This window comes from Triturus cristatus, chromosome 8 (assembly GCF_964204655.1).
Source record: "Triturus cristatus chromosome 8, aTriCri1.1, whole genome shotgun sequence".
Taxonomy (NCBI): Eukaryota; Metazoa; Chordata; class Amphibia; order Caudata; family Salamandridae; genus Triturus; species Triturus cristatus.
In genome coordinates this window covers 1,134,499,800-1,134,518,800 of record NC_140591.1, presented here as the reverse complement: position 1 = coordinate 1,134,518,800, position 19,001 = coordinate 1,134,499,800, and the positions used below count along the sequence as shown (strand labels likewise).

Here is a 19,001-nt window from a genome sequence, read left to right as displayed (position 1 = left end):
CCCTTGTCCCGGGTAGGACTCACCTGTGCGTCCATGACGTGGACACAGGAGACAGCCCACCTGTGAAGTCCAAGATCTACCGGATGTCAGACAAGGTGAAGGCCAGCATTCATAGTGAAGTCACTAAGATGCTGGAGCTAGGAGTGATTGAACCTTCTAGCAGCCCCTGGTCCAGTCCGGTGGTGTTAGTACCGAAAGCTGCACCACCGGGTGCCCAACCAGAACTGAGGTTCTGTGTGGACTACCGGGGACTGAATTCAGTGACAAAGACTGATGCACATCCGATCCCTAGGGCGGATGAATTAATTGACCGGCTGGGAGCTGCCCAATATCTAAGTACCTTTGACCTTACCTCTGGGTACTGGCAGATCTCTTTGACTGATGGAGCAAGGGAAAGGTCAGCCTTCTCCACGCCCAATGGCCACTACCAGTTCTGTGTGATGCCCTTTGGGCTCAAGAACGCACCTGCCACGTTTCAGCGCCTGGTAAACCAGATCCTCACCGGGATGGAGAGTTTCTCTGCTGCTTATCTGGATGACATAGCCGTCTTCAGTAACAGCTGGGAGGATCACTTGCGTCACCTGCAAGCTGTTCTCCAGGCCCTGAGACAAGCTGGATTGACGATCAAGGCCAGCAAGTGCCAGATCGGGCAGGGGTCAGTAGTGTACCTTGGACACTTGGTGGGTAGGGGAACGGTGCAACCCCTCCAGGCGAAGATCGAGGCCATCATGGCCTGGGAACCCCCCAAGACACAGACTGAGGTCCGAGCATTTTTGGGCCTCACGGGATACTATCGCCGCTTCGTGAAGGGGTACGGTACCATCGTAGCCCCTCTCACGGAGCTCACGTCCAAGAAACAACCTCGACGGGTAGTCTGGACGGAGGCTTGTCAGCAAGCCTTTGAGAAATTGAAGAAAGCCATGTGCGAGGCCCCGGTCTTAAGGGCCCCAGACTTTTCCAAGAAGTTCATTGTCCAGACAGATGCATCAGAACATGGCATTGGGGCAGTGTTATCGCAACTCAACGAAGAGGGTCTGGATCAACCCGTGGTCTTCCTATCCAGGAGACTACTTCCCAGGGAACAGAAGTGGAGTGCAATAGAGCGTGAAGCCTTTGCAGTGGTATGGGCTCTGAAGAAGTTGCGGCCATACCTGTTTGGCTCGCACTTCCTGGTTCAGACCGACCACAGACCCCTTCGTTGGCTGATGCAAATGAAGGGGGAGAATCCCAAGTTGTTGAGGTGGTCTATTTCCCTACAGGGGATGGACTTTCAGGTGGAACATCGGCCTGGAGTGGACCACGCCAATGCAGACGGTCTCTCAAGGTATTTCCGCCTTAGTGATGAGAACTCCCAAGGGGTTGGGTAGCTCTCCCCACTTTCAGCTGGGGGGGACGCGTGTTAGACCTGTCAGCCCTTTGGGTGGTCCCTCCTCATCATTATTTATTTTGTCCCACTTTTGCCTCAAACCCTGTTTGAATTTTTCCTTTTTGGGAACCACCAGACTATTTCGTGTTGCTACAGATTCAGGGAACCATTTTAGCTACCCCTGAAACTTCTGTCTGAGGGCCTGAAGCACAAAATGGTGGCCACCTGTGACATCACCAGCATCCACTGGAACCTACCAGCACCTTCCAGAACATTCCAGGAGATTCCAGAACCCTGTGACCGTTGGAGGCGGTTTAGAATGTTGGGAGGTTAAGTCAGAGAGTTGGCAGTTGGAGCTGGCAGTTGGCACCTGACTGGTGAAGAGAGAGGAGCACAACAGTGAAGGAGGAAGGAGTGAAGCAGCAGGGGTGGAAACTTGTGCCTGGAGTGGGGTCCATAAACCCACCCTTGATACTTGTCCCTACTGATGGATCCCAGCCTATAGCCCTGTGTGGGAAGAAGACAGAAGAAACTTATCCTAAGGACCTGGACAGCAGGAACAGGCCTTAGAACCAAGAAAACAGCAAGATTCTGACCTGAGAACTGGTTTCCCTGGAGTCGGGCGTCGAGTAGCCTGAAGACCTGGAGCCCGAGGTGGAGAAGCGGCGCTGACTGAAGTAGCAGACGTCGTACCCGGAGCCGCCTGAGGTCGTGAGAGGGCGCCGACGGAGGTCGTGAGGAATACCAGAGGTCGAGGAGGAAGTGAACCGAGGTCGAGCGAGCGGCGTCATCGGAGGAGTGAAGTCCGCCCTCCGGAGTCGTCGGAGACCGAGGTAGAGGAGCACCGGAGGTCGGGAGTGAGGATCGCACTCCGGAGACGCCCGGAACCTGTGTGGAGGAGCACCGGAGGTCGGGGGTGAGGATCGCACCCCGGAGTCGCCGGAAGTCGACATCGAGGCCAGGCCGGCCGACGTCATCGGAGCCGAGAGCGCCATCGGACCGGAGCCGCCCGAAGTCGACATCGTGAAGAGACTGCCCGACGCCGTCGAATCGGAGGTCGAGATCGAACCGAGGCCACCGACATCGGACCGGAACCGCCTGCCGGCGTCGTCAAAGAACTGACATTGTGCCGAGGCCGCCGAGACCGAACCGGAACCGCCTCACGGCGTCGACACGACTCCAGCGGCGTCGGAACATCAGAAAAAGGGCAGTAAGTGGAGTAGAGGGCGCCTAAGGCCCTGTGGAGACCTGAGAGACTGCTCTAAGGGGCTAGGGAGGTGCTGAAACCAACCTGACTGTGCCTGGGGTGAACTGGGACTAACCTAGAGAGGTTGTGTGGAGAGAGAAAGCCAGGGCACTGGTATTCCCCCCTTTGATCTACCTCAGCTTAGGCCTCAGCCTTGTCCCAGCCAGGGAGTAGCCCCCCTCAAGCCTTCCACAACCCTACAAGCTGTGCCTGGGCCAAATCAGCCCTTAAGAATTGAAGTGTCATCTGATTACATGAGTGTTGCTGTATACTTTTAATTATTTATTGGGGGTACTGTATTTATTGAATTTTTACCTATTTATTGCTGCACTATATTTATAGGTCCACAGGACTTGATGGTGTACAATATTTATTGGTACAGTATTTATTGCCTCAAAGTATTTAATTGTCTGTATATATTGCACTTGTATTTATGCCCTGTTATTTATGATCACCCCTATTTATTTCATCAAACAGCCAATATTTATTTGACCTGCACTAATTGAAACTTGTATATTGTGATTGACCTATTTATTTTTCCAATCAGCAACTAAGAAAAAGATAAAGAAAGAATATTTTCATAATTTTTACGGTGTAGAGTCGTTTTTGGAACGGATGCACGCATGGTTATTGTATGGGTATATTGTATGCTTAGCACTGCGCCTGTTTCCTGACCACTCGAGCCAAGCTACCACAGTGTGTCCGGAAGACCACCACCACCCCTTCTAGTGTGGGAGTGGTTTTCCAACATAAATTGGTGGCAGCGATGGGATAGAGCTGTGCCTACGTATACTCAACAATAACTGTGGGTAGTCCATAGGCCTACACCGGGAGTTTTCTCAAAGCGGCCTTCCTAATTGTGGGTTTTTGTTTTTTCCAAATTTACTCTGGTGGTGGGAGGAGGTATTATTAAAGGTACCCCCCTGCATTGTTACTGCACAAAACCTGTCCTCTAACCTGAGTGGGCAAGATGGAGTTTGTACTAGAGAATCTAGAAACGTACACTGTGGCCCAACTCAGGGAGTTTTGCCAGCGGGAGGGGGTGTACTGTCCCCCAGGAGCAAAGAAGGGTGCACTCCAAACCAGCTTAAGGGCTTGGGGGGAGGCACGCCGAGAAAGCAAGGCTGAGGAGGAAGACAGGGATGGAGAGCCTGACCCCGAGGGGGCTGAGATGTACCAACCTGAGGTGGGGAACCTGTCAGCAGGGCCCAGGACACTTTCTAGGAAGGGCAGCACTGTCTCTAGCGGGGGCTTATCCAGCGTGGAGTTAGCAGATCGGAGAGAGAAAAGACAGCTCACATGGGATTTAGCAAAGCTGGAGAAGGAGAAGGAAGAACAGAGGTTGCCTCATGAGACGGAGAAAGAGAGGATGGCTCATGAGATAAGACTGAAAGAGATAGAGCTTCAGATCCTAAGAATTGGAGCACCAACTGTTCCTAATGGTGGCAGCCAAATCCAAGAGTCCACCAGGGAACCCAAACCTTACCTGCCAAAGGACATAGTAGCTAGCTATGGGGCGGGTGACGACATCGCCAAGTGGCTAGCAGCCTATGAGGTCTCGTTGAGGGCCCATGGGGTTCCAGTGAAGTACTGGGGAGGGGGATTGTATAAGTACATGCCTCCAGCTGGTAGGGATGCTTTATTGGCCCTCGAAGAGGATGAGCAGACCCACTACCCCACCATGAAACTGGCGCTCATCAGAAAGTTTGGACTAACACCTGAAAAGTACAGACAGAAGTTCAGGGGTAGTCACAAGCTGGGCACACAGAATTGGGTGGACTTCCTGGACTATGCAAAGAAGGCACTGGAAGGTTGGATTCAGGGCAGTGAAGTAAGGAACTACGAGGAGCTGTTTGACCTAGTACTGAAGGAACACCTACTCGAGAAATGTTTCCCTGAACTGCGGCAACACCTGGTGGATAGCAAGCTGACCAGTCCCCGGAAGCTTGCTGAGGAGGCGGACATTTGGGCTAGTACCCGGGTGTCCACAAGGGGGACTGGAGGGGATACTCAAAAGGCCGGACAGGGCGCCCCCCAGAAGAAAGAGGGAGGGGAAAAGAAAAAGGAGTTCTCCAAAGGCCCCCAAAATAACTTCCAAGGGAAGGGAACAGGATTCACCTCTAAGGCTAACCCACCCAGAAACCCTAATCCTGGCCAGAGTCAGCAGCCAAGGGTTGTCCATTGCTACGAGTGCGGTGGCGTTGGACACTATAAAGGAGATCCGAAGTGTCAGAAACGATCACCCCCTCCCACTGGAGGAAAGACCCCTGGAGTAGCTAGTGCAGTGCTCGGGGAGGAGATGCCCTTAACTAAGGGAAGGGAGTGGGCGGGTGTCACTTTAGTGTCCCTGGGAGAACGGGAGATGGTTCCTAAGATCCAGGTGCCCGCAAATACCGCAAAGTATGGGCAGTGGATCACCATCAACGGCCAAAGAGGGGAGGCTCTGAGAGACACAGGAGCCAGTATGACTATGGTGCGTAGCCAGCTGGTGTCACCAGAGCAGGTAATTCCCGATGTACTCCACCCAGCCGCGATGGCTGACGGCAGAACAGGTCACTATCCCGTGGCCGAGGTTCCCTTTGAATGGGGGGGGGTTGCAGGTTCACTTCGAGTTGCCGTAAGCCCTGCCGTGCCAGTCGATTGTCTGCTGGGCAATGACATGGAGCACAACGCTTGGAAGGAGGTGGAATACCGGACTCACACCGAGATGCTGGGTACACCTGACTGGGCCTGTGTTAGCACAAGGTCCGAGACTACCCGAAGAGGGAGTTCATTCCGGCTGGAGCCTGGAACAAAGGCCCAGCCAGCTGCCAGTCAAGGGAAGAACCGAGAACAGGAGGAGCCTGCCTCGGCGTCTCCACCCCGTAGGACGGATAGGCCACCGGAGGTGGTGGGCCAGGAGTCTGCGGAGGGGGACGTTACCAACCTGGAGGACTTACCCATCCCGGCCGAGTGGCACGTGGAGGGAGGCCCGTCCAGGGAGGAATTCTGCCAGGGCCAGAGGGAGTGCCCTACCCTTGAGGGGCTGAGGCGACAGGCCGAAGCCCAGGCAGCAGGGAACGTTGAAGGGAACTACAGTGTTTACTGGGAGGATGGCCTCCTCTACAGTGAACCCAAGGCACCCCTACATGGATCGTCACGAGCCTTGGTAGTTCCTCAACGTTATCGAGCCTTCCTTTTGGAGTTGGCTCACGAGATACCATTGGCAGGACACCTGGGGCAAGACAAGACCTTCGCCCGTCTTGTCCCACACTTTTATTGGCCTCAGATGAAAGTGTCGTCCGATACCTACTGCCGGACATGTGTGTCTTGCCAAGCCAGTGGGAAAACAGGGGTGAAGCTGAAAGCTCCCCTGGAACCACTTCCTGTCGTTAGCACCCCCTTTGAAAGGGTGGGCATCGACATTGTGGGTCCATTAGATCCACCGACTACAGCTGGTCACAGGTTTATCCTGGTTCTGGTGGATCATGCCACACGGTACCCAGAGGCAATACCTCTGAGGACCATAACAGCACCTGTTGTGGCTAGGGCCCTGATGGGAATCTTTACCCGAGTGGGTTTTCCCAAGGAAGTTGTGTCCGACAGGGGGACCAACTTCATGTCAGCGTATATGCGGGCAATGTGGAAGGAGTGTGGAGTGACCTACCGGTTCACGACTCCTTACCACCCCCAGACCAATGGTCTGGTGGAAAGGTTTAACAAAACCTTAAAAGGCATGATCAGAAGTCTGCCTGAAAGCCTGCGGAGGAAATGGGACGTCCTCCTACCCTGTTTACTTTTTTCCTACAGGGAAGTGCCACAGAAGGGAGTGGGCTTCAGCCCCTTCGAGCTTCTGTATGGGCACCCTGTACGTGGACCTCTTAACCTGGTGAGAGACGGATGGGAAAGAACTCCCAGAAAGCTCCCCCAGGATGTGGTGAGCTACATGCTGGCCTTCCGGAGCCAAATGGCTAAGTTGTGGAAGCAAGCTTCTGACAACTTGGAAGCCAGCCAAGCAGTAATGAAGGCGTGGTATGACCACAACGCTCACCCGGTGGAGTTGGAGCCTGGCCAGAAGGTGTGGGTGATCGAACCAGGAGAGCTTAGTGCCCTCCAGGATCGCTGGTCAGGACCCTTTGAGGTGTTGGAGAAGAAGGGTAAGGCTACCTACTTGGTGGACCTGAAGACCCCTCGTCAGCCCCTGCGGGTGCTGCATGCCAACCGCCTCAAACCCCACCACGAGAGGCCCGAAGTCATCTTGATGATGGTGACTGACGGAGGAGAGGACGTGGAAAGCGAGCCTCTCCCTGATCTGTTTGCGTCTCAGGAAAAGGATGGGTCGGTGGAGGGAGTGATTCTCTCCCCATCTCTAACTCCTGAACAGCAGGAGGACTGTCGCCAGGCCCTGGGGCAGTACTCTGCGTTGTTCTCCCTTGTCCCGGGTAGGACTCACCTGTGCGTCCATGACGTGGACACAGGAGACAGCCCACCTGTGAAGTCCAAGATCTACCGGATGTCAGACAAGGTGAAGGCCAGCATTCATAGTGAAGTCACTAAGATGCTGGAGCTAGGAGTGATTGAACCTTCTAGCAGCCCCTGGTCCAGTCCGGTGGTGTTAGTACCGAAAGCTGCACCACCGGGTGCCCAACCAGAACTGAGGTTCTGTGTGGACTACCGGGGACTGAATTCAGTGACAAAGACTGATGCACATCCGATCCCTAGGGCGGATGAATTAATTGACCGGCTGGGAGCTGCCCAATATCTAAGTACCTTTGACCTTACCTCTGGGTACTGGCAGATCTCTTTGACTGATGGAGCAAGGGAAAGGTCAGCCTTCTCCACGCCCAATGGCCACTACCAGTTCTGTGTGATGCCCTTTGGGCTCAAGAACGCACCTGCCACGTTTCAGCGCCTGGTAAACCAGATCCTCACCGGGATGGAGAGTTTCTCTGCTGCTTATCTGGATGACATAGCCGTCTTCAGTAACAGCTGGGAGGATCACTTGCGTCACCTGCAAGCTGTTCTCCAGGCCCTGAGACAAGCTGGATTGACGATCAAGGCCAGCAAGTGCCAGATCGGGCAGGGGTCAGTAGTGTACCTTGGACACTTGGTGGGTAGGGGAACGGTGCAACCCCTCCAGGCGAAGATCGAGGCCATCATGGCCTGGGAACCCCCCAAGACACAGACTGAGGTCCGAGCATTTTTGGGCCTCACGGGATACTATCGCCGCTTCGTGAAGGGGTACGGTACCATCGTAGCCCCTCTCACGGAGCTCACGTCCAAGAAACAACCTCGACGGGTAGTCTGGACGGAGGCTTGTCAGCAAGCCTTTGAGAAATTGAAGAAAGCCATGTGCGAGGCCCCGGTCTTAAGGGCCCCAGACTTTTCCAAGAAGTTCATTGTCCAGACAGATGCATCAGAACATGGCATTGGGGCAGTGTTATCGCAACTCAACGAAGAGGGTCTGGATCAACCCGTGGTCTTCCTATCCAGGAGACTACTTCCCAGGGAACAGAAGTGGAGTGCAATAGAGCGTGAAGCCTTTGCAGTGGTATGGGCTCTGAAGAAGTTGCGGCCATACCTGTTTGGCTCGCACTTCCTGGTTCAGACCGACCACAGACCCCTTCGTTGGCTGATGCAAATGAAGGGGGAGAATCCCAAGTTGTTGAGGTGGTCTATTTCCCTACAGGGGATGGACTTTCAGGTGGAACATCGGCCTGGAGTGGACCACGCCAATGCAGACGGTCTCTCAAGGTATTTCCGCCTTAGTGATGAGAACTCCCAAGGGGTTGGGTAGCTCTCCCCACTTTCAGCTGGGGGGGACGCGTGTTAGACCTGTCAGCCCTTTGGGTGGTCCCTCCTCATCATTATTTATTTTGTCCCACTTTTGCCTCAAACCCTGTTTGAATTTTTCCTTTTTGGGAACCACCAGACTATTTCGTGTTGCTACAGATTCAGGGAACCATTTTAGCTACCCCTGAAACTTCTGTCTGAGGGCCTGAAGCACAAAATGGTGGCCACCTGTGACATCACCAGCATCCACTGGAACCTACCAGCACCTTCCAGAACATTCCAGGAGATTCCAGAACCCTGTGACCGTTGGAGGCGGTTTAGAATGTTGGGAGGTTAAGTCAGAGAGTTGGCAGTTGGAGCTGGCAGTTGGCACCTGACTGGTGAAGAGAGAGGAGCACAACAGTGAAGGAGGAAGGAGTGAAGCAGCAGGGGTGGAAACTTGTGCCTGGAGTGGGGTCCATAAACCCACCCTTGATACTTGTCCCTACTGATGGATCCCAGCCTATAGCCCTGTGTGGGAAGAAGACAGAAGAAACTTATCCTAAGGACCTGGACAGCAGGAACAGGCCTTAGAACCAAGAAAACAGCAAGATTCTGACCTGAGAACTGGTTTCCCTGGAGTCGGGCGTCGAGTAGCCTGAAGACCTGGAGCCCGAGGTGGAGAAGCGGCGCTGACTGAAGTAGCAGACGTCGTACCCGGAGCCGCCTGAGGTCGTGAGAGGGCGCCGACGGAGGTCGTGAGGAATACCAGAGGTCGAGGAGGAAGTGAACCGAGGTCGAGCGAGCGGCGTCATCGGAGGAGTGAAGTCCGCCCTCCGGAGTCGTCGGAGACCGAGGTAGAGGAGCACCGGAGGTCGGGAGTGAGGATCGCACTCCGGAGACGCCCGGAACCTGTGTGGAGGAGCACCGGAGGTCGGGGGTGAGGATCGCACCCCGGAGTCGCCGGAAGTCGACATCGAGGCCAGGCCGGCCGACGTCATCGGAGCCGAGAGCGCCATCGGACCGGAGCCGCCCGAAGTCGACATCGTGAAGAGACTGCCCGACGCCGTCGAATCGGAGGTCGAGATCGAACCGAGGCCACCGACATCGGACCGGAACCGCCTGCCGGCGTCGTCAAAGAACTGACATTGTGCCGAGGCCGCCGAGACCGAACCGGAACCGCCTCACGGCGTCGACACGACTCCAGCGGCGTCGGAACATCAGAAAAAGGGCAGTAAGTGGAGTAGAGGGCGCCTAAGGCCCTGTGGAGACCTGAGAGACTGCTCTAAGGGGCTAGGGAGGTGCTGAAACCAACCTGACTGTGCCTGGGGTGAACTGGGACTAACCTAGAGAGGTTGTGTGGAGAGAGAAAGCCAGGGCACTGGTATTCCCCCCTTTGATCTACCTCAGCTTAGGCCTCAGCCTTGTCCCAGCCAGGGAGTAGCCCCCCTCAAGCCTTCCACAACCCTACAAGCTGTGCCTGGGCCAAATCAGCCCTTAAGAATTGAAGTGTCATCTGATTACATGAGTGTTGCTGTATACTTTTAATTATTTATTGGGGGTACTGTATTTATTGAATTTTTACCTATTTATTGCTGCACTATATTTATAGGTCCACAGGACTTGATGGTGTACAATATTTATTGGTACAGTATTTATTGCCTCAAAGTATTTAATTGTCTGTATATATTGCACTTGTATTTATGCCCTGTTATTTATGATCACCCCTATTTATTTCATCAAACAGCCAATATTTATTTGACCTGCACTAATTGAAACTTGTATATTGTGATTGACCTATTTATTTTTCCAATCAGCAACTAAGAAAAAGATAAAGAAAGAATATTTTCATAATTTTTACGGTGTAGAGTCGTTTTTGGAACGGATGCACGCATGGTTATTGTATGGGTATATTGTATGCTTAGCACTGCGCCTGTTTCCTGACCACTCGAGCCAAGCTACCACAGTGTGTCCGGAAGACCACCACCACCCCTTCTAGTGTGGGAGTGGTTTTCCAACACAGTCTGTCTTTCCTCCATTGGATAACATTACCGCTTCAGAAATTGCACTGTCCATTTTTCAAAGCTGTAAAAATTCATAACTCGAAAAGTACTTACCGGATTGCATTGTTCTTGGTATCTAAATTCATATTAAAGTATGTGGTATTTTTATAAATTGGTGTCAAATACACTTACTGCCTTTGTGTGTACAATAAATATCTGATAGAGGCTTCTAGCTGCAGAATCCTTACCTTTGAATTTCCCAGGTGTCAGGCTGTATCCGGAAACTTTAACTGAGCAAATACCCCTTGCATGCGATGTCGGGTGGCTCCATTCGGCTCCGTGTGATGTCGATGGCGTTGGTAGCGTTGTTTATGACATCACGGTGCCTACATAGGCGCCACCCAGCCGCACGGACGTCAGTTATTTTCTTTCCGCACCAGTTAAGCGCCGCTTTGGGAAGAGCTACTCCTCTGCCGCTTTTTGGCAGGCTTTTTTCTCAACTTTTGTCGATATTTTTGATGACTTTGTGTGCAAGGGATGTCGGGTAGGAAGACATGTTTTCAACCGTGCGGGACTTGTTCCTGCACAATGTGGGTTACCGATCCCCACCGCTTATGTCTATGGTGTCTTGAACGCGACCACAATTTGAAGTCGTCTTCAGACTGCTATGCGGTGGCTCTGAAGACCTTGAGGGAGCGGCCGTTGAAGTTGCTTGCGGCCCGGCAGTCGACACCGTTGAGTCAGATTCCGAGGAGGTCAGGATCCTGTTCAAAGAAAAGGAGGTCATGGGATCGCTCACGGAGCCCTAAGTCCTCTTCCTCCCATTTGAGGTCATCTGGACACTCGGAAGAGGCACAAGAAGAAGTAGTCCAAGCGGACTTCGACTTCACCTCACCTGGCATCCGTCGTCGAAGAGGTAAGGAGCAGCGACGCTCTAGCCACGATTCGCCAGAGTCTACTTCGCACCTCCCTCCATTTCCGGGAGCCGGAGCGACTCCCATTCAAATTAAGGATTTTTACGAGTCCATGCGCCGCATATTTGAGTGTCACGACTCCGTTAGTGAGCCCTCGGGCCGCAGGGTCGGTAGGGGCCACATCGGGTTCGACGCCGTCGGCCACGGCGCCGGTGGGGCCTCAGGCATCTGATCTCGGATCCAGTTCAACGCCAGTCATACCAACATGACCTTCCCCGGTGTTGAACCCGAAGTCGGTGCCAGCGGTGTCGCAGGCGACTGTCGGAGGCGCAAGCCCCATCTTCATCCTCGACGACACTGAGTCGGAACAGCGTTGTACGACGCCGATTCCAACGTCGATAGAACCCAGGGGTTCTATGTTGTCGCCTGAGCACTTTGTGGACGTGCTAAGCTCAGGAGAGGAATGGGAGGAGTCTGGAGACCCTCTAGAGAACCAGGATGTCTCTGAGGAGACAATGGACTGGTATGGGGAACTTGGGGAAGCCAGTGGTATGGATACTTCTCCAGACTCGGGCATGCTCTCTCCACCTACAGTGGCTACGGAGGAGGGGGCGTCATATGCTATGGTGGTTAAGAGGGCAGCTGAGGTCCTTGGACTGGAACTGCCCTCAGTGCAGGTCAGGACTAATCTTCTGACTGAAGTGCCTGGGACTTCCACCTCTGAAGCCCCTTCTGCCCTTTAATGAGGCACTTACGGACGTCCTACTAGGAATTTGGTCCAAACCTAGCACAGGGGCTCCTGTGAACAGGACGATTGCACGCCGCCATCGCCCAGTACCGGGCGATCCAAAGTTCCTCAGCCAACACCCCACTCCAAAACGTTTGGTAGTGCAGACCTCTACTTCACAGGGCGTATTCCCTTCGGCCCCTATGGATAGGGAATCCAAGAGACTGGACTCATTTGGGAAGATGTTTTCTTCCTCCAGTCTGGCCTTGCGGTCTGTGAATACCGCATGCTTTTTGGCCCATTTCTCCCACTCTTTAGGAGAAGGTTGCACAGGTGCTGCCACAAGTCCCGTAGGAGGCCCGGGATGTGCTCTCCCAAGCTGTCAAGGACGGGAGAGATGCAGCAAAATTCACCATACGGTGTGGTTTGGATACGACCGATTCGCTGGGCATGTCTATTTCAGCGACGGTGGCCTTGAGGCGCCACGCCTGGCTTCGCACAACTGGCTTCTCGGGGAATGTCCAAGCCAATTTGATGAACATGCCTTTTGATGGAACCCACCTTTTTAGTGAAAAGGCAGACTCGGCCCTGGTCATGTCAAGGACTCTCTAGCTACGGTCAGATCCTAGGGCCTTTCCGCCACTCCTCATGGCCAGTCTTCCTTTCGTGGCAACTGAAAGTTTCCAGCCGCGTCAGCCATATCCTAGCCACCGTCCGGCACAGACTGCCTAAGCTGTGCGTGGACGTGGTACATTCCATCCTCTGAATGGAGGCCAGAAGTAGTCTTCCACACCGCCCTTGGCAGCCGCAGCCTCCAAGCAATCCTAGGCTGATTCTACAGGACCACACTACTCCAGTGAGTGGGAGAATTCGTCATCATCTCCCCGCTCGAGATCTATAACAGACAAGTGGGTCTTGCAGATCCTCCAGGAAGGCTATTCTCTTCCTTTCCCTTCTTTTCCTCCTACTATTCTGCCGGGTCAGGAACAGATGGCGGAGGATCACTTAAAGCTGCTCCAAGAGGAAATTACAGCTCTTTTGACCAAAGGGTATATAGAAAGGGTACCAGTTTCAGAAGTAGGCAGTGACTGTTATTGCCGCTACTTTCTGATTCTGAAGAACAAGGGGCTTCGGCCCATTTTGGATCTTCGGACCGTCGATCTCTTCCTCATAAAGGAGAAATTCAAAATGCTCACGTTGGCTCAGGTCTTGTCTGCCTTAGTCCAAGGAGACTGGAAGGTGACGTTGGACCTGCAGGATGCTTTTTTTCACATTTGCATCCTGCTGGGCCACAGGCATAACCTACGGTTCAAGGTAGGCCACGAGCACTTTCAGTTTACTGTGCTCCCCTCCGGCCTTACCAGTGCCCATTGAGTGTTCACCAAGGTGATGGCGGTGGTTGCAGCTCATCTGCGCAAGTTAGGGGTTTCAGTCTTCCCCTACCTCGACGACTGGCTGTTGAAGGCGTCCTAGCCCCAGTTAGTCATCTCCCACCTTCAGGCTACGACATACCTTCTGCATTCGCTGGGGTTCTCTATAAACGTGCCGAAGTCCCACCTGACTCCTCAGACGCTCCCTTTCATCTGAGCTGTTCTGGACACAGTGTAGTTTCGGACTTATCCTCCCAAGCAGCGAGTCTACGATATTCCGGTTATGATTCCAATATTTCCCCTTCTCGTGTCATCAAGGACCTAGACCAGACACACCTTCTGTGAGCAGTATGGAGGGACTAGAGCAAGATTCATTGCATATCCCTTCTGCCCATAGCCCACTTACAAACAAAAGAAAAAAGCAAGTAATGACCTATTGATAGAGCCCCACTGCGAAGCAAGGTGATCTATTCCAAATACCACATTTGTTGGGGTGATCACTGGTCAGAGCAGCACGCATTTAATGAGTGAACTACAGCAGGTACACCACGGTGTTTGCAGGGTCACTGGAATAATGTGATTATGTGGCCATGGTGTTTTTGCATAATTATTGGGTTGCAGCTTTTGCCACATAATCCATAATCTGCTGCATAATTTGTAGAGTTTAATAAAAAACAATATTTGTTTCAACATCAAACGGATCAAACATTACTAAAATTGCAGTGACCTGGTTTGCCGCCCAGTGGAAAGCTCTATGCATACGGTGACTGTTGCTTATTACTGTATTTGGATGTTAAACCAGTACTAATAAGGTGAAACCATTGTCCAAGCAATGTTTACATGTGACAAAATGACCACATGATGCAGTTTTACTACCTCAAAATGTGCTTCATTGGGTCTCTGTTGATTGTGGGCTGGCCTTCTCCAGCCCTCTTTATGGATCCTGTATAATCTTATTGTGGTTTGTTCTTCACCCATGGGAAAAGAGAACATGTCTACTACAAAAGCTTTAAGGTCAAGCTCCCATAGTCTCTCCATTAGGCCTCAGTTTAAAATGTTCTATTGTCTGGAGCGTTTCTCAAGCTGCTTTTTCGGGAAGCTGTTTCCTCTTTCGCTTGATGTGTTCACAAATTTCTGGTACTGTGCAGTCCCGACTGCTTTGTTTTGGTCGAGCATAGATTCCAGGTCCATCATGAAGACAACCACAAAGTCAGCATTCTTTCTAAGGGTTTCTAATTTAGATCCTGGGCCTTCTCTAGGTTCTTGTAAGTCTTTAATTGAATCTCCTTTTAAGATTTTTCTGAACCCTTTCTTAAAATTGGCAAAGGCCTTCCATCAGTTCAATCTTCACGAGTGTCATGGCTGTCTGCTGAGAGGGAGAGCTCCAGGGATGGGGTTACTCTGCATCAAAGTGATTGCAAAAAATCCCAGATGTTCCTTTTATGTGGGCATCAAACTGGCTGCAAAAATCCCTAGTAGATCCTGGTGAGTGTATTTTTTCAGAGGCATGAGAGCCTTATCTGATCTGCCTCAATGGCGAATTGAACAGTAAGGAGTTTGATGACCAAATTGTAACCTTTTTGTTGGGTTTTCAGTCTAGCATGATTTTTGTGGAATAGAGACATCTCCTTTCTTATGTTGTAAGTGGGCCACAGTCAACCTTCAGGTCGGGATTTTAACATTGATCACTCCCAAGATCACTGTTGTCCTCCAGCAATACCATTGTCAACGGTACCATGTTACTTCAAATATTTCTCTGTCATAGTGGAACTCTGCTTGTTGAGAACTGCAAAGGGTTTCGAAAGGGTATGAGTTGCAAAGTCTGATGTGCCAGTGTCCCTGGTGAGTTCCCTCAGTAGAGGTCTCCCTACCCATATCCTCCTCTTGAGCATATATTCAGATTTTTTGGAGTGCATTCACTTGCGCTGTCTCTGGAAGGAGTTCCTATCACCTCTTTCATTTCTAGAAGCTCCTTCACCACTGTACCTCTACATCAATTTGTCTGCAAGTATCATGTTAGAGGAGAGAGTGTGCAGAGCAGGAGTACTGTACCCTGCTGGATTCTCCTTTAGACAGGAGTCAGTCTTCTCCTCAATGCCGCGCAGTGCCCATCTTGAGACCACTTCATCCATGAAAGGGGCCTCTTCTTCAGTGGCTCGTATCAGTTGTCCTAGTAGTCGTTTCCTCATGCCATCAGCAGCACACTGTTCAGTGTTTGTTCACGCTTCACTCAGTGCCCATCCCGAAATCAGGTAGCACCTCTGACGGCACAGAGCCGAGGATTCCTAGGGCTTGAGTGGAGCTGAGGGGAAGTGCCTCTCACTTGTACTGAGCAATGCCCTGCCCCTTGGTGTCAGACGTTTAACATCATTAAAAAGTGATTGGTTTTATAATTAGCTTGTCCAGTGAAGAAATTTAAATCTAACCAACCTGGGACCTTCCCCCCCCCCCCCAGGCCTGCCCAACTCAACTCCTGGGTGCCCTCACGGGTGATTAGCTGCGTTCTACAAATTCACATAACATAACAGGAAGATATGAAAGCAGTAAAAGTATGTTTATTACATTAATGAGCATGATTTTCAGTAAAATGCGTAGAAACTACACTGACCCACCAACACGAAATGCTTAATAAAGCACTGGACCATCTTATTCCTATAGTTAATCGAACTGACTACAGTAAAAATAAATACTCTCCCCAGATTGCCACACTTTTGCATTCAATCCTAGTCTTGATTTCACATACAACTTAAAAGCACCCAAAGCCCAAATATGAAGTTGCTGGGTTGTAAAGGCATTCCAATGCTTACCCAGAGTCCAGAGAACTATATTCATGAAAGCCAGATGTAATGGAGGTCTAAACTGTCACACTATCGCACTTACCTGAAATTGAAGTATCAAAAAAAGAGTCGAAAGAAAGACTATTGGATATTGGTGCCTATGTTAACTTGCTTTCAAACTAAATGAATCTCAGTGAACAATGGATAAGACTAGATAAGGAGGGCTATATTCTTCTCTGAGCATATGTAAACAGATGGAACAACTGTTCGAGATAATTTGACTCATTTATGCTTGAGCCGCCTATGCCGCTAGAAGTGCAGAGTAGGCATCCTGCAAAATTTGGGGTGGAATCCCTGGTTGAATAATCCAATTTTGATCACTGCAGTCTGAGGTATGCTGGCAGACGTTTGTAGGTATTACTACCATTTTCTCCACATCTAGCTGTTCTGTGATATGTTTAACTGGTTGCATAGGGGTCTGGTCTCAACCTACACAAATTCTGTAGATCCAGCAGTGGTCCTACTGGGTGTACCTATGAAGCACATTTATTTGCTAAAAAAGAGGCAGGCATAGTCCCTGAGATTGCTCTGAGGCTTTTATGAGAAGCCAAGAGCAGTGATAAGAGGAGATAGGCTAAAGGATGGCCTATTGCAGAGGCTTGAAAAAGAAGAAAGAGGTGCGAGGTAAACGGGGCTTGAAAGGAGGATGTGTCCTGTAGGACGTCCATGTGCATTGGAACAAGATTCTGTCAGATGGCAGCAAGGTTAGAGAGAATGTATTTCTCCCCTTGTAATTTTAAGCAAAATGACTTCAGTCAAAAACATGTGGCATATTGCACTACATTCAGCAGGTTCTCCGGAAATATTTCAGATTGCAAACGTATTTGAACTCTTTGCCACTAACTACTTTCTATTAGTCAAGTACAAATAGAACTGAAGGAGTTTGTTTTTGTTGTATTCCTTTTGTTGGTGGCTTCTGTTTGCGCTTTGTGTTATATTTTGTTCTGTCTGATCTTTCATATAGCTCCGCCATACTCATGTACAAGACGGTGAAGCTGGTGGAATAACTCAACAAATTGGGGCCACGAATGTACCACTGGATGCTATTTTTGAGCAGGCAAAGATGGTGAAGACGGTAAGTGAGGTTTTTTCAAGTGTTTAAGATGTATTTGGAGCCATTCATGTTAGTGAGTCAATAAAATATGCCTTTGGTTTAAACGTCATGTTTGGACATTAAATATTTATTACATGTATTCTTTTCTGGCTAGAAATGGTGTGTTGCTTCTTGGATTAAAAAACAACATGGTAATAACCGATTGTTAATATGTATTAGTTTGACAGGGAAAAAGTAAAGATACCAGGAATGCTGATTATTGACACCCCTGGCCACGAGTCATTCAGGTAAACTTACTTACACATGTGGAATATTCAAGCTCAGTGTTTAGACTTTGATAGTGTGAAAAAGGTCAGTGCATCTGTGCAGTACAACATAACTAACAATACCCATTATATGACAAAATGCATTACTGTTTCCAGATAGTACCACCCTATAAGGCATTTAAGTAGATTACCCCACCCCCTCAAATTATTGTGTTGTATGCCAAGGAGTAGAATCGATCATTCTGAATGTAAATCCATCACCAAAGCTATTAAAATCTTAAGACCATTAACCTGACCTCTCCAAGTAACACAATGGAAATACTGTAGTGGTCTGATTCTCTGCCTGCATTCTGTCTCCTATAATAGTCATTTTCGATGATGTGGTGCTGTGGTGACTAGTAACATGTGCCGGCCACAACAGTCACTTAATACCTTATTCGTAGCATGTGTTGGCTGCAGATACACATGCTATGCTTACTGAAATTGTGAACTTGAAAATGTGTTTCAGATTGACAATGAGCAATCCTAATTTAATCTTGGTTTTGCAGCTAGATGATATGGTTCACAAAGATGCATAGCTTGAATAGCTTTAAAGTGTACAAATAGACAACAGAGTAGGATGTACATGTCAATACGTGAAATGTCAGTGTAATATGAAAATTGTGTATTATTGGTATCTATGCTGTGTAAATCTGTATTCTTTTTTGCTGACTTGAATAAAAATTAAAATAAAGTTTTCAAATAATTGCTTTTAAATTCAAGTTGGGGTACCAAGCGCATTAAGTAAGGAGTTTTCAAAAGGAGTGTGTTACTTACCCTCATAAGCATCTATTCATAGCATAACATGCTGCAGATTCACCTGCTATGCATACTCCTGCCATCTAGTGTTAGGCCCGGACTCTGCAAGTTGTTTTTCCTCGTGGAAGTTTTGTTATTGGCGTTGTGCGTCATCTCTCCTCCCCCTCGAGGTATTGCACATGTTCAAAGGCTCCTTTGTTAGAAAGTTTTTTTCTGCCATCATGCTTGGATGGATTGCGTTGGAGCTCTTGAAGATTCTACGTCTACATGGCCTACAGTAAAGAAACCTCAGCCGGAGATCCAGTGAACTACATCCAATGGATCCGAGACGCCAGGAAGCGAGTACCAATGAGTGACGCACACTCGCCATCCGAGAATGTCCGTCTCCGGGTGATGGAGACAAAGAAAAAGCTTTTCCGACAGTGTGCTCAGTGCAGGGCCAAGTACGCACACTCCAAACTCACAAAGTGTGTAATTTTTGCTTATCCCCGGAGCACTAAGAAGGCGAGTGTGCAGCTTGCACATTGTTTTAAGACAAAACAAAAAGAGGTTTCGGACCTGACGGTATCGTTACCTGGCACGCACTTTGAAGCTAGCGGCTGAGGCGGAGTTATCGCATGATAGTGAGGAAGAAAGAAATTGAGGCTGGTGCACCAACAGGGTGGGGAA

The 19,001-nt window shown here is 50.3% G+C and overlaps 1 protein-coding gene across 2 annotated transcripts in view; it reads left to right on the top strand.

Moving 5' to 3' along the window:
* EIF5B (eukaryotic translation initiation factor 5B) overlaps window positions 1-19,001 on the top strand; it is a 461,059-nt gene that overhangs the window by 290,177 nt on the left and 151,881 nt on the right. For both annotated transcript variants that reach the window (XM_085622776.1, XM_085622777.1), the window contains exons 12-13: window positions 17,179-17,289; window positions 17,488-17,555. In XM_085622776.1, coding sequence (XP_085478902.1) covers window positions 17,179-17,289; window positions 17,488-17,555 — 179 coding nt within the window. The remainder of the gene's footprint in view (window positions 1-17,178; window positions 17,290-17,487; window positions 17,556-19,001) is intronic.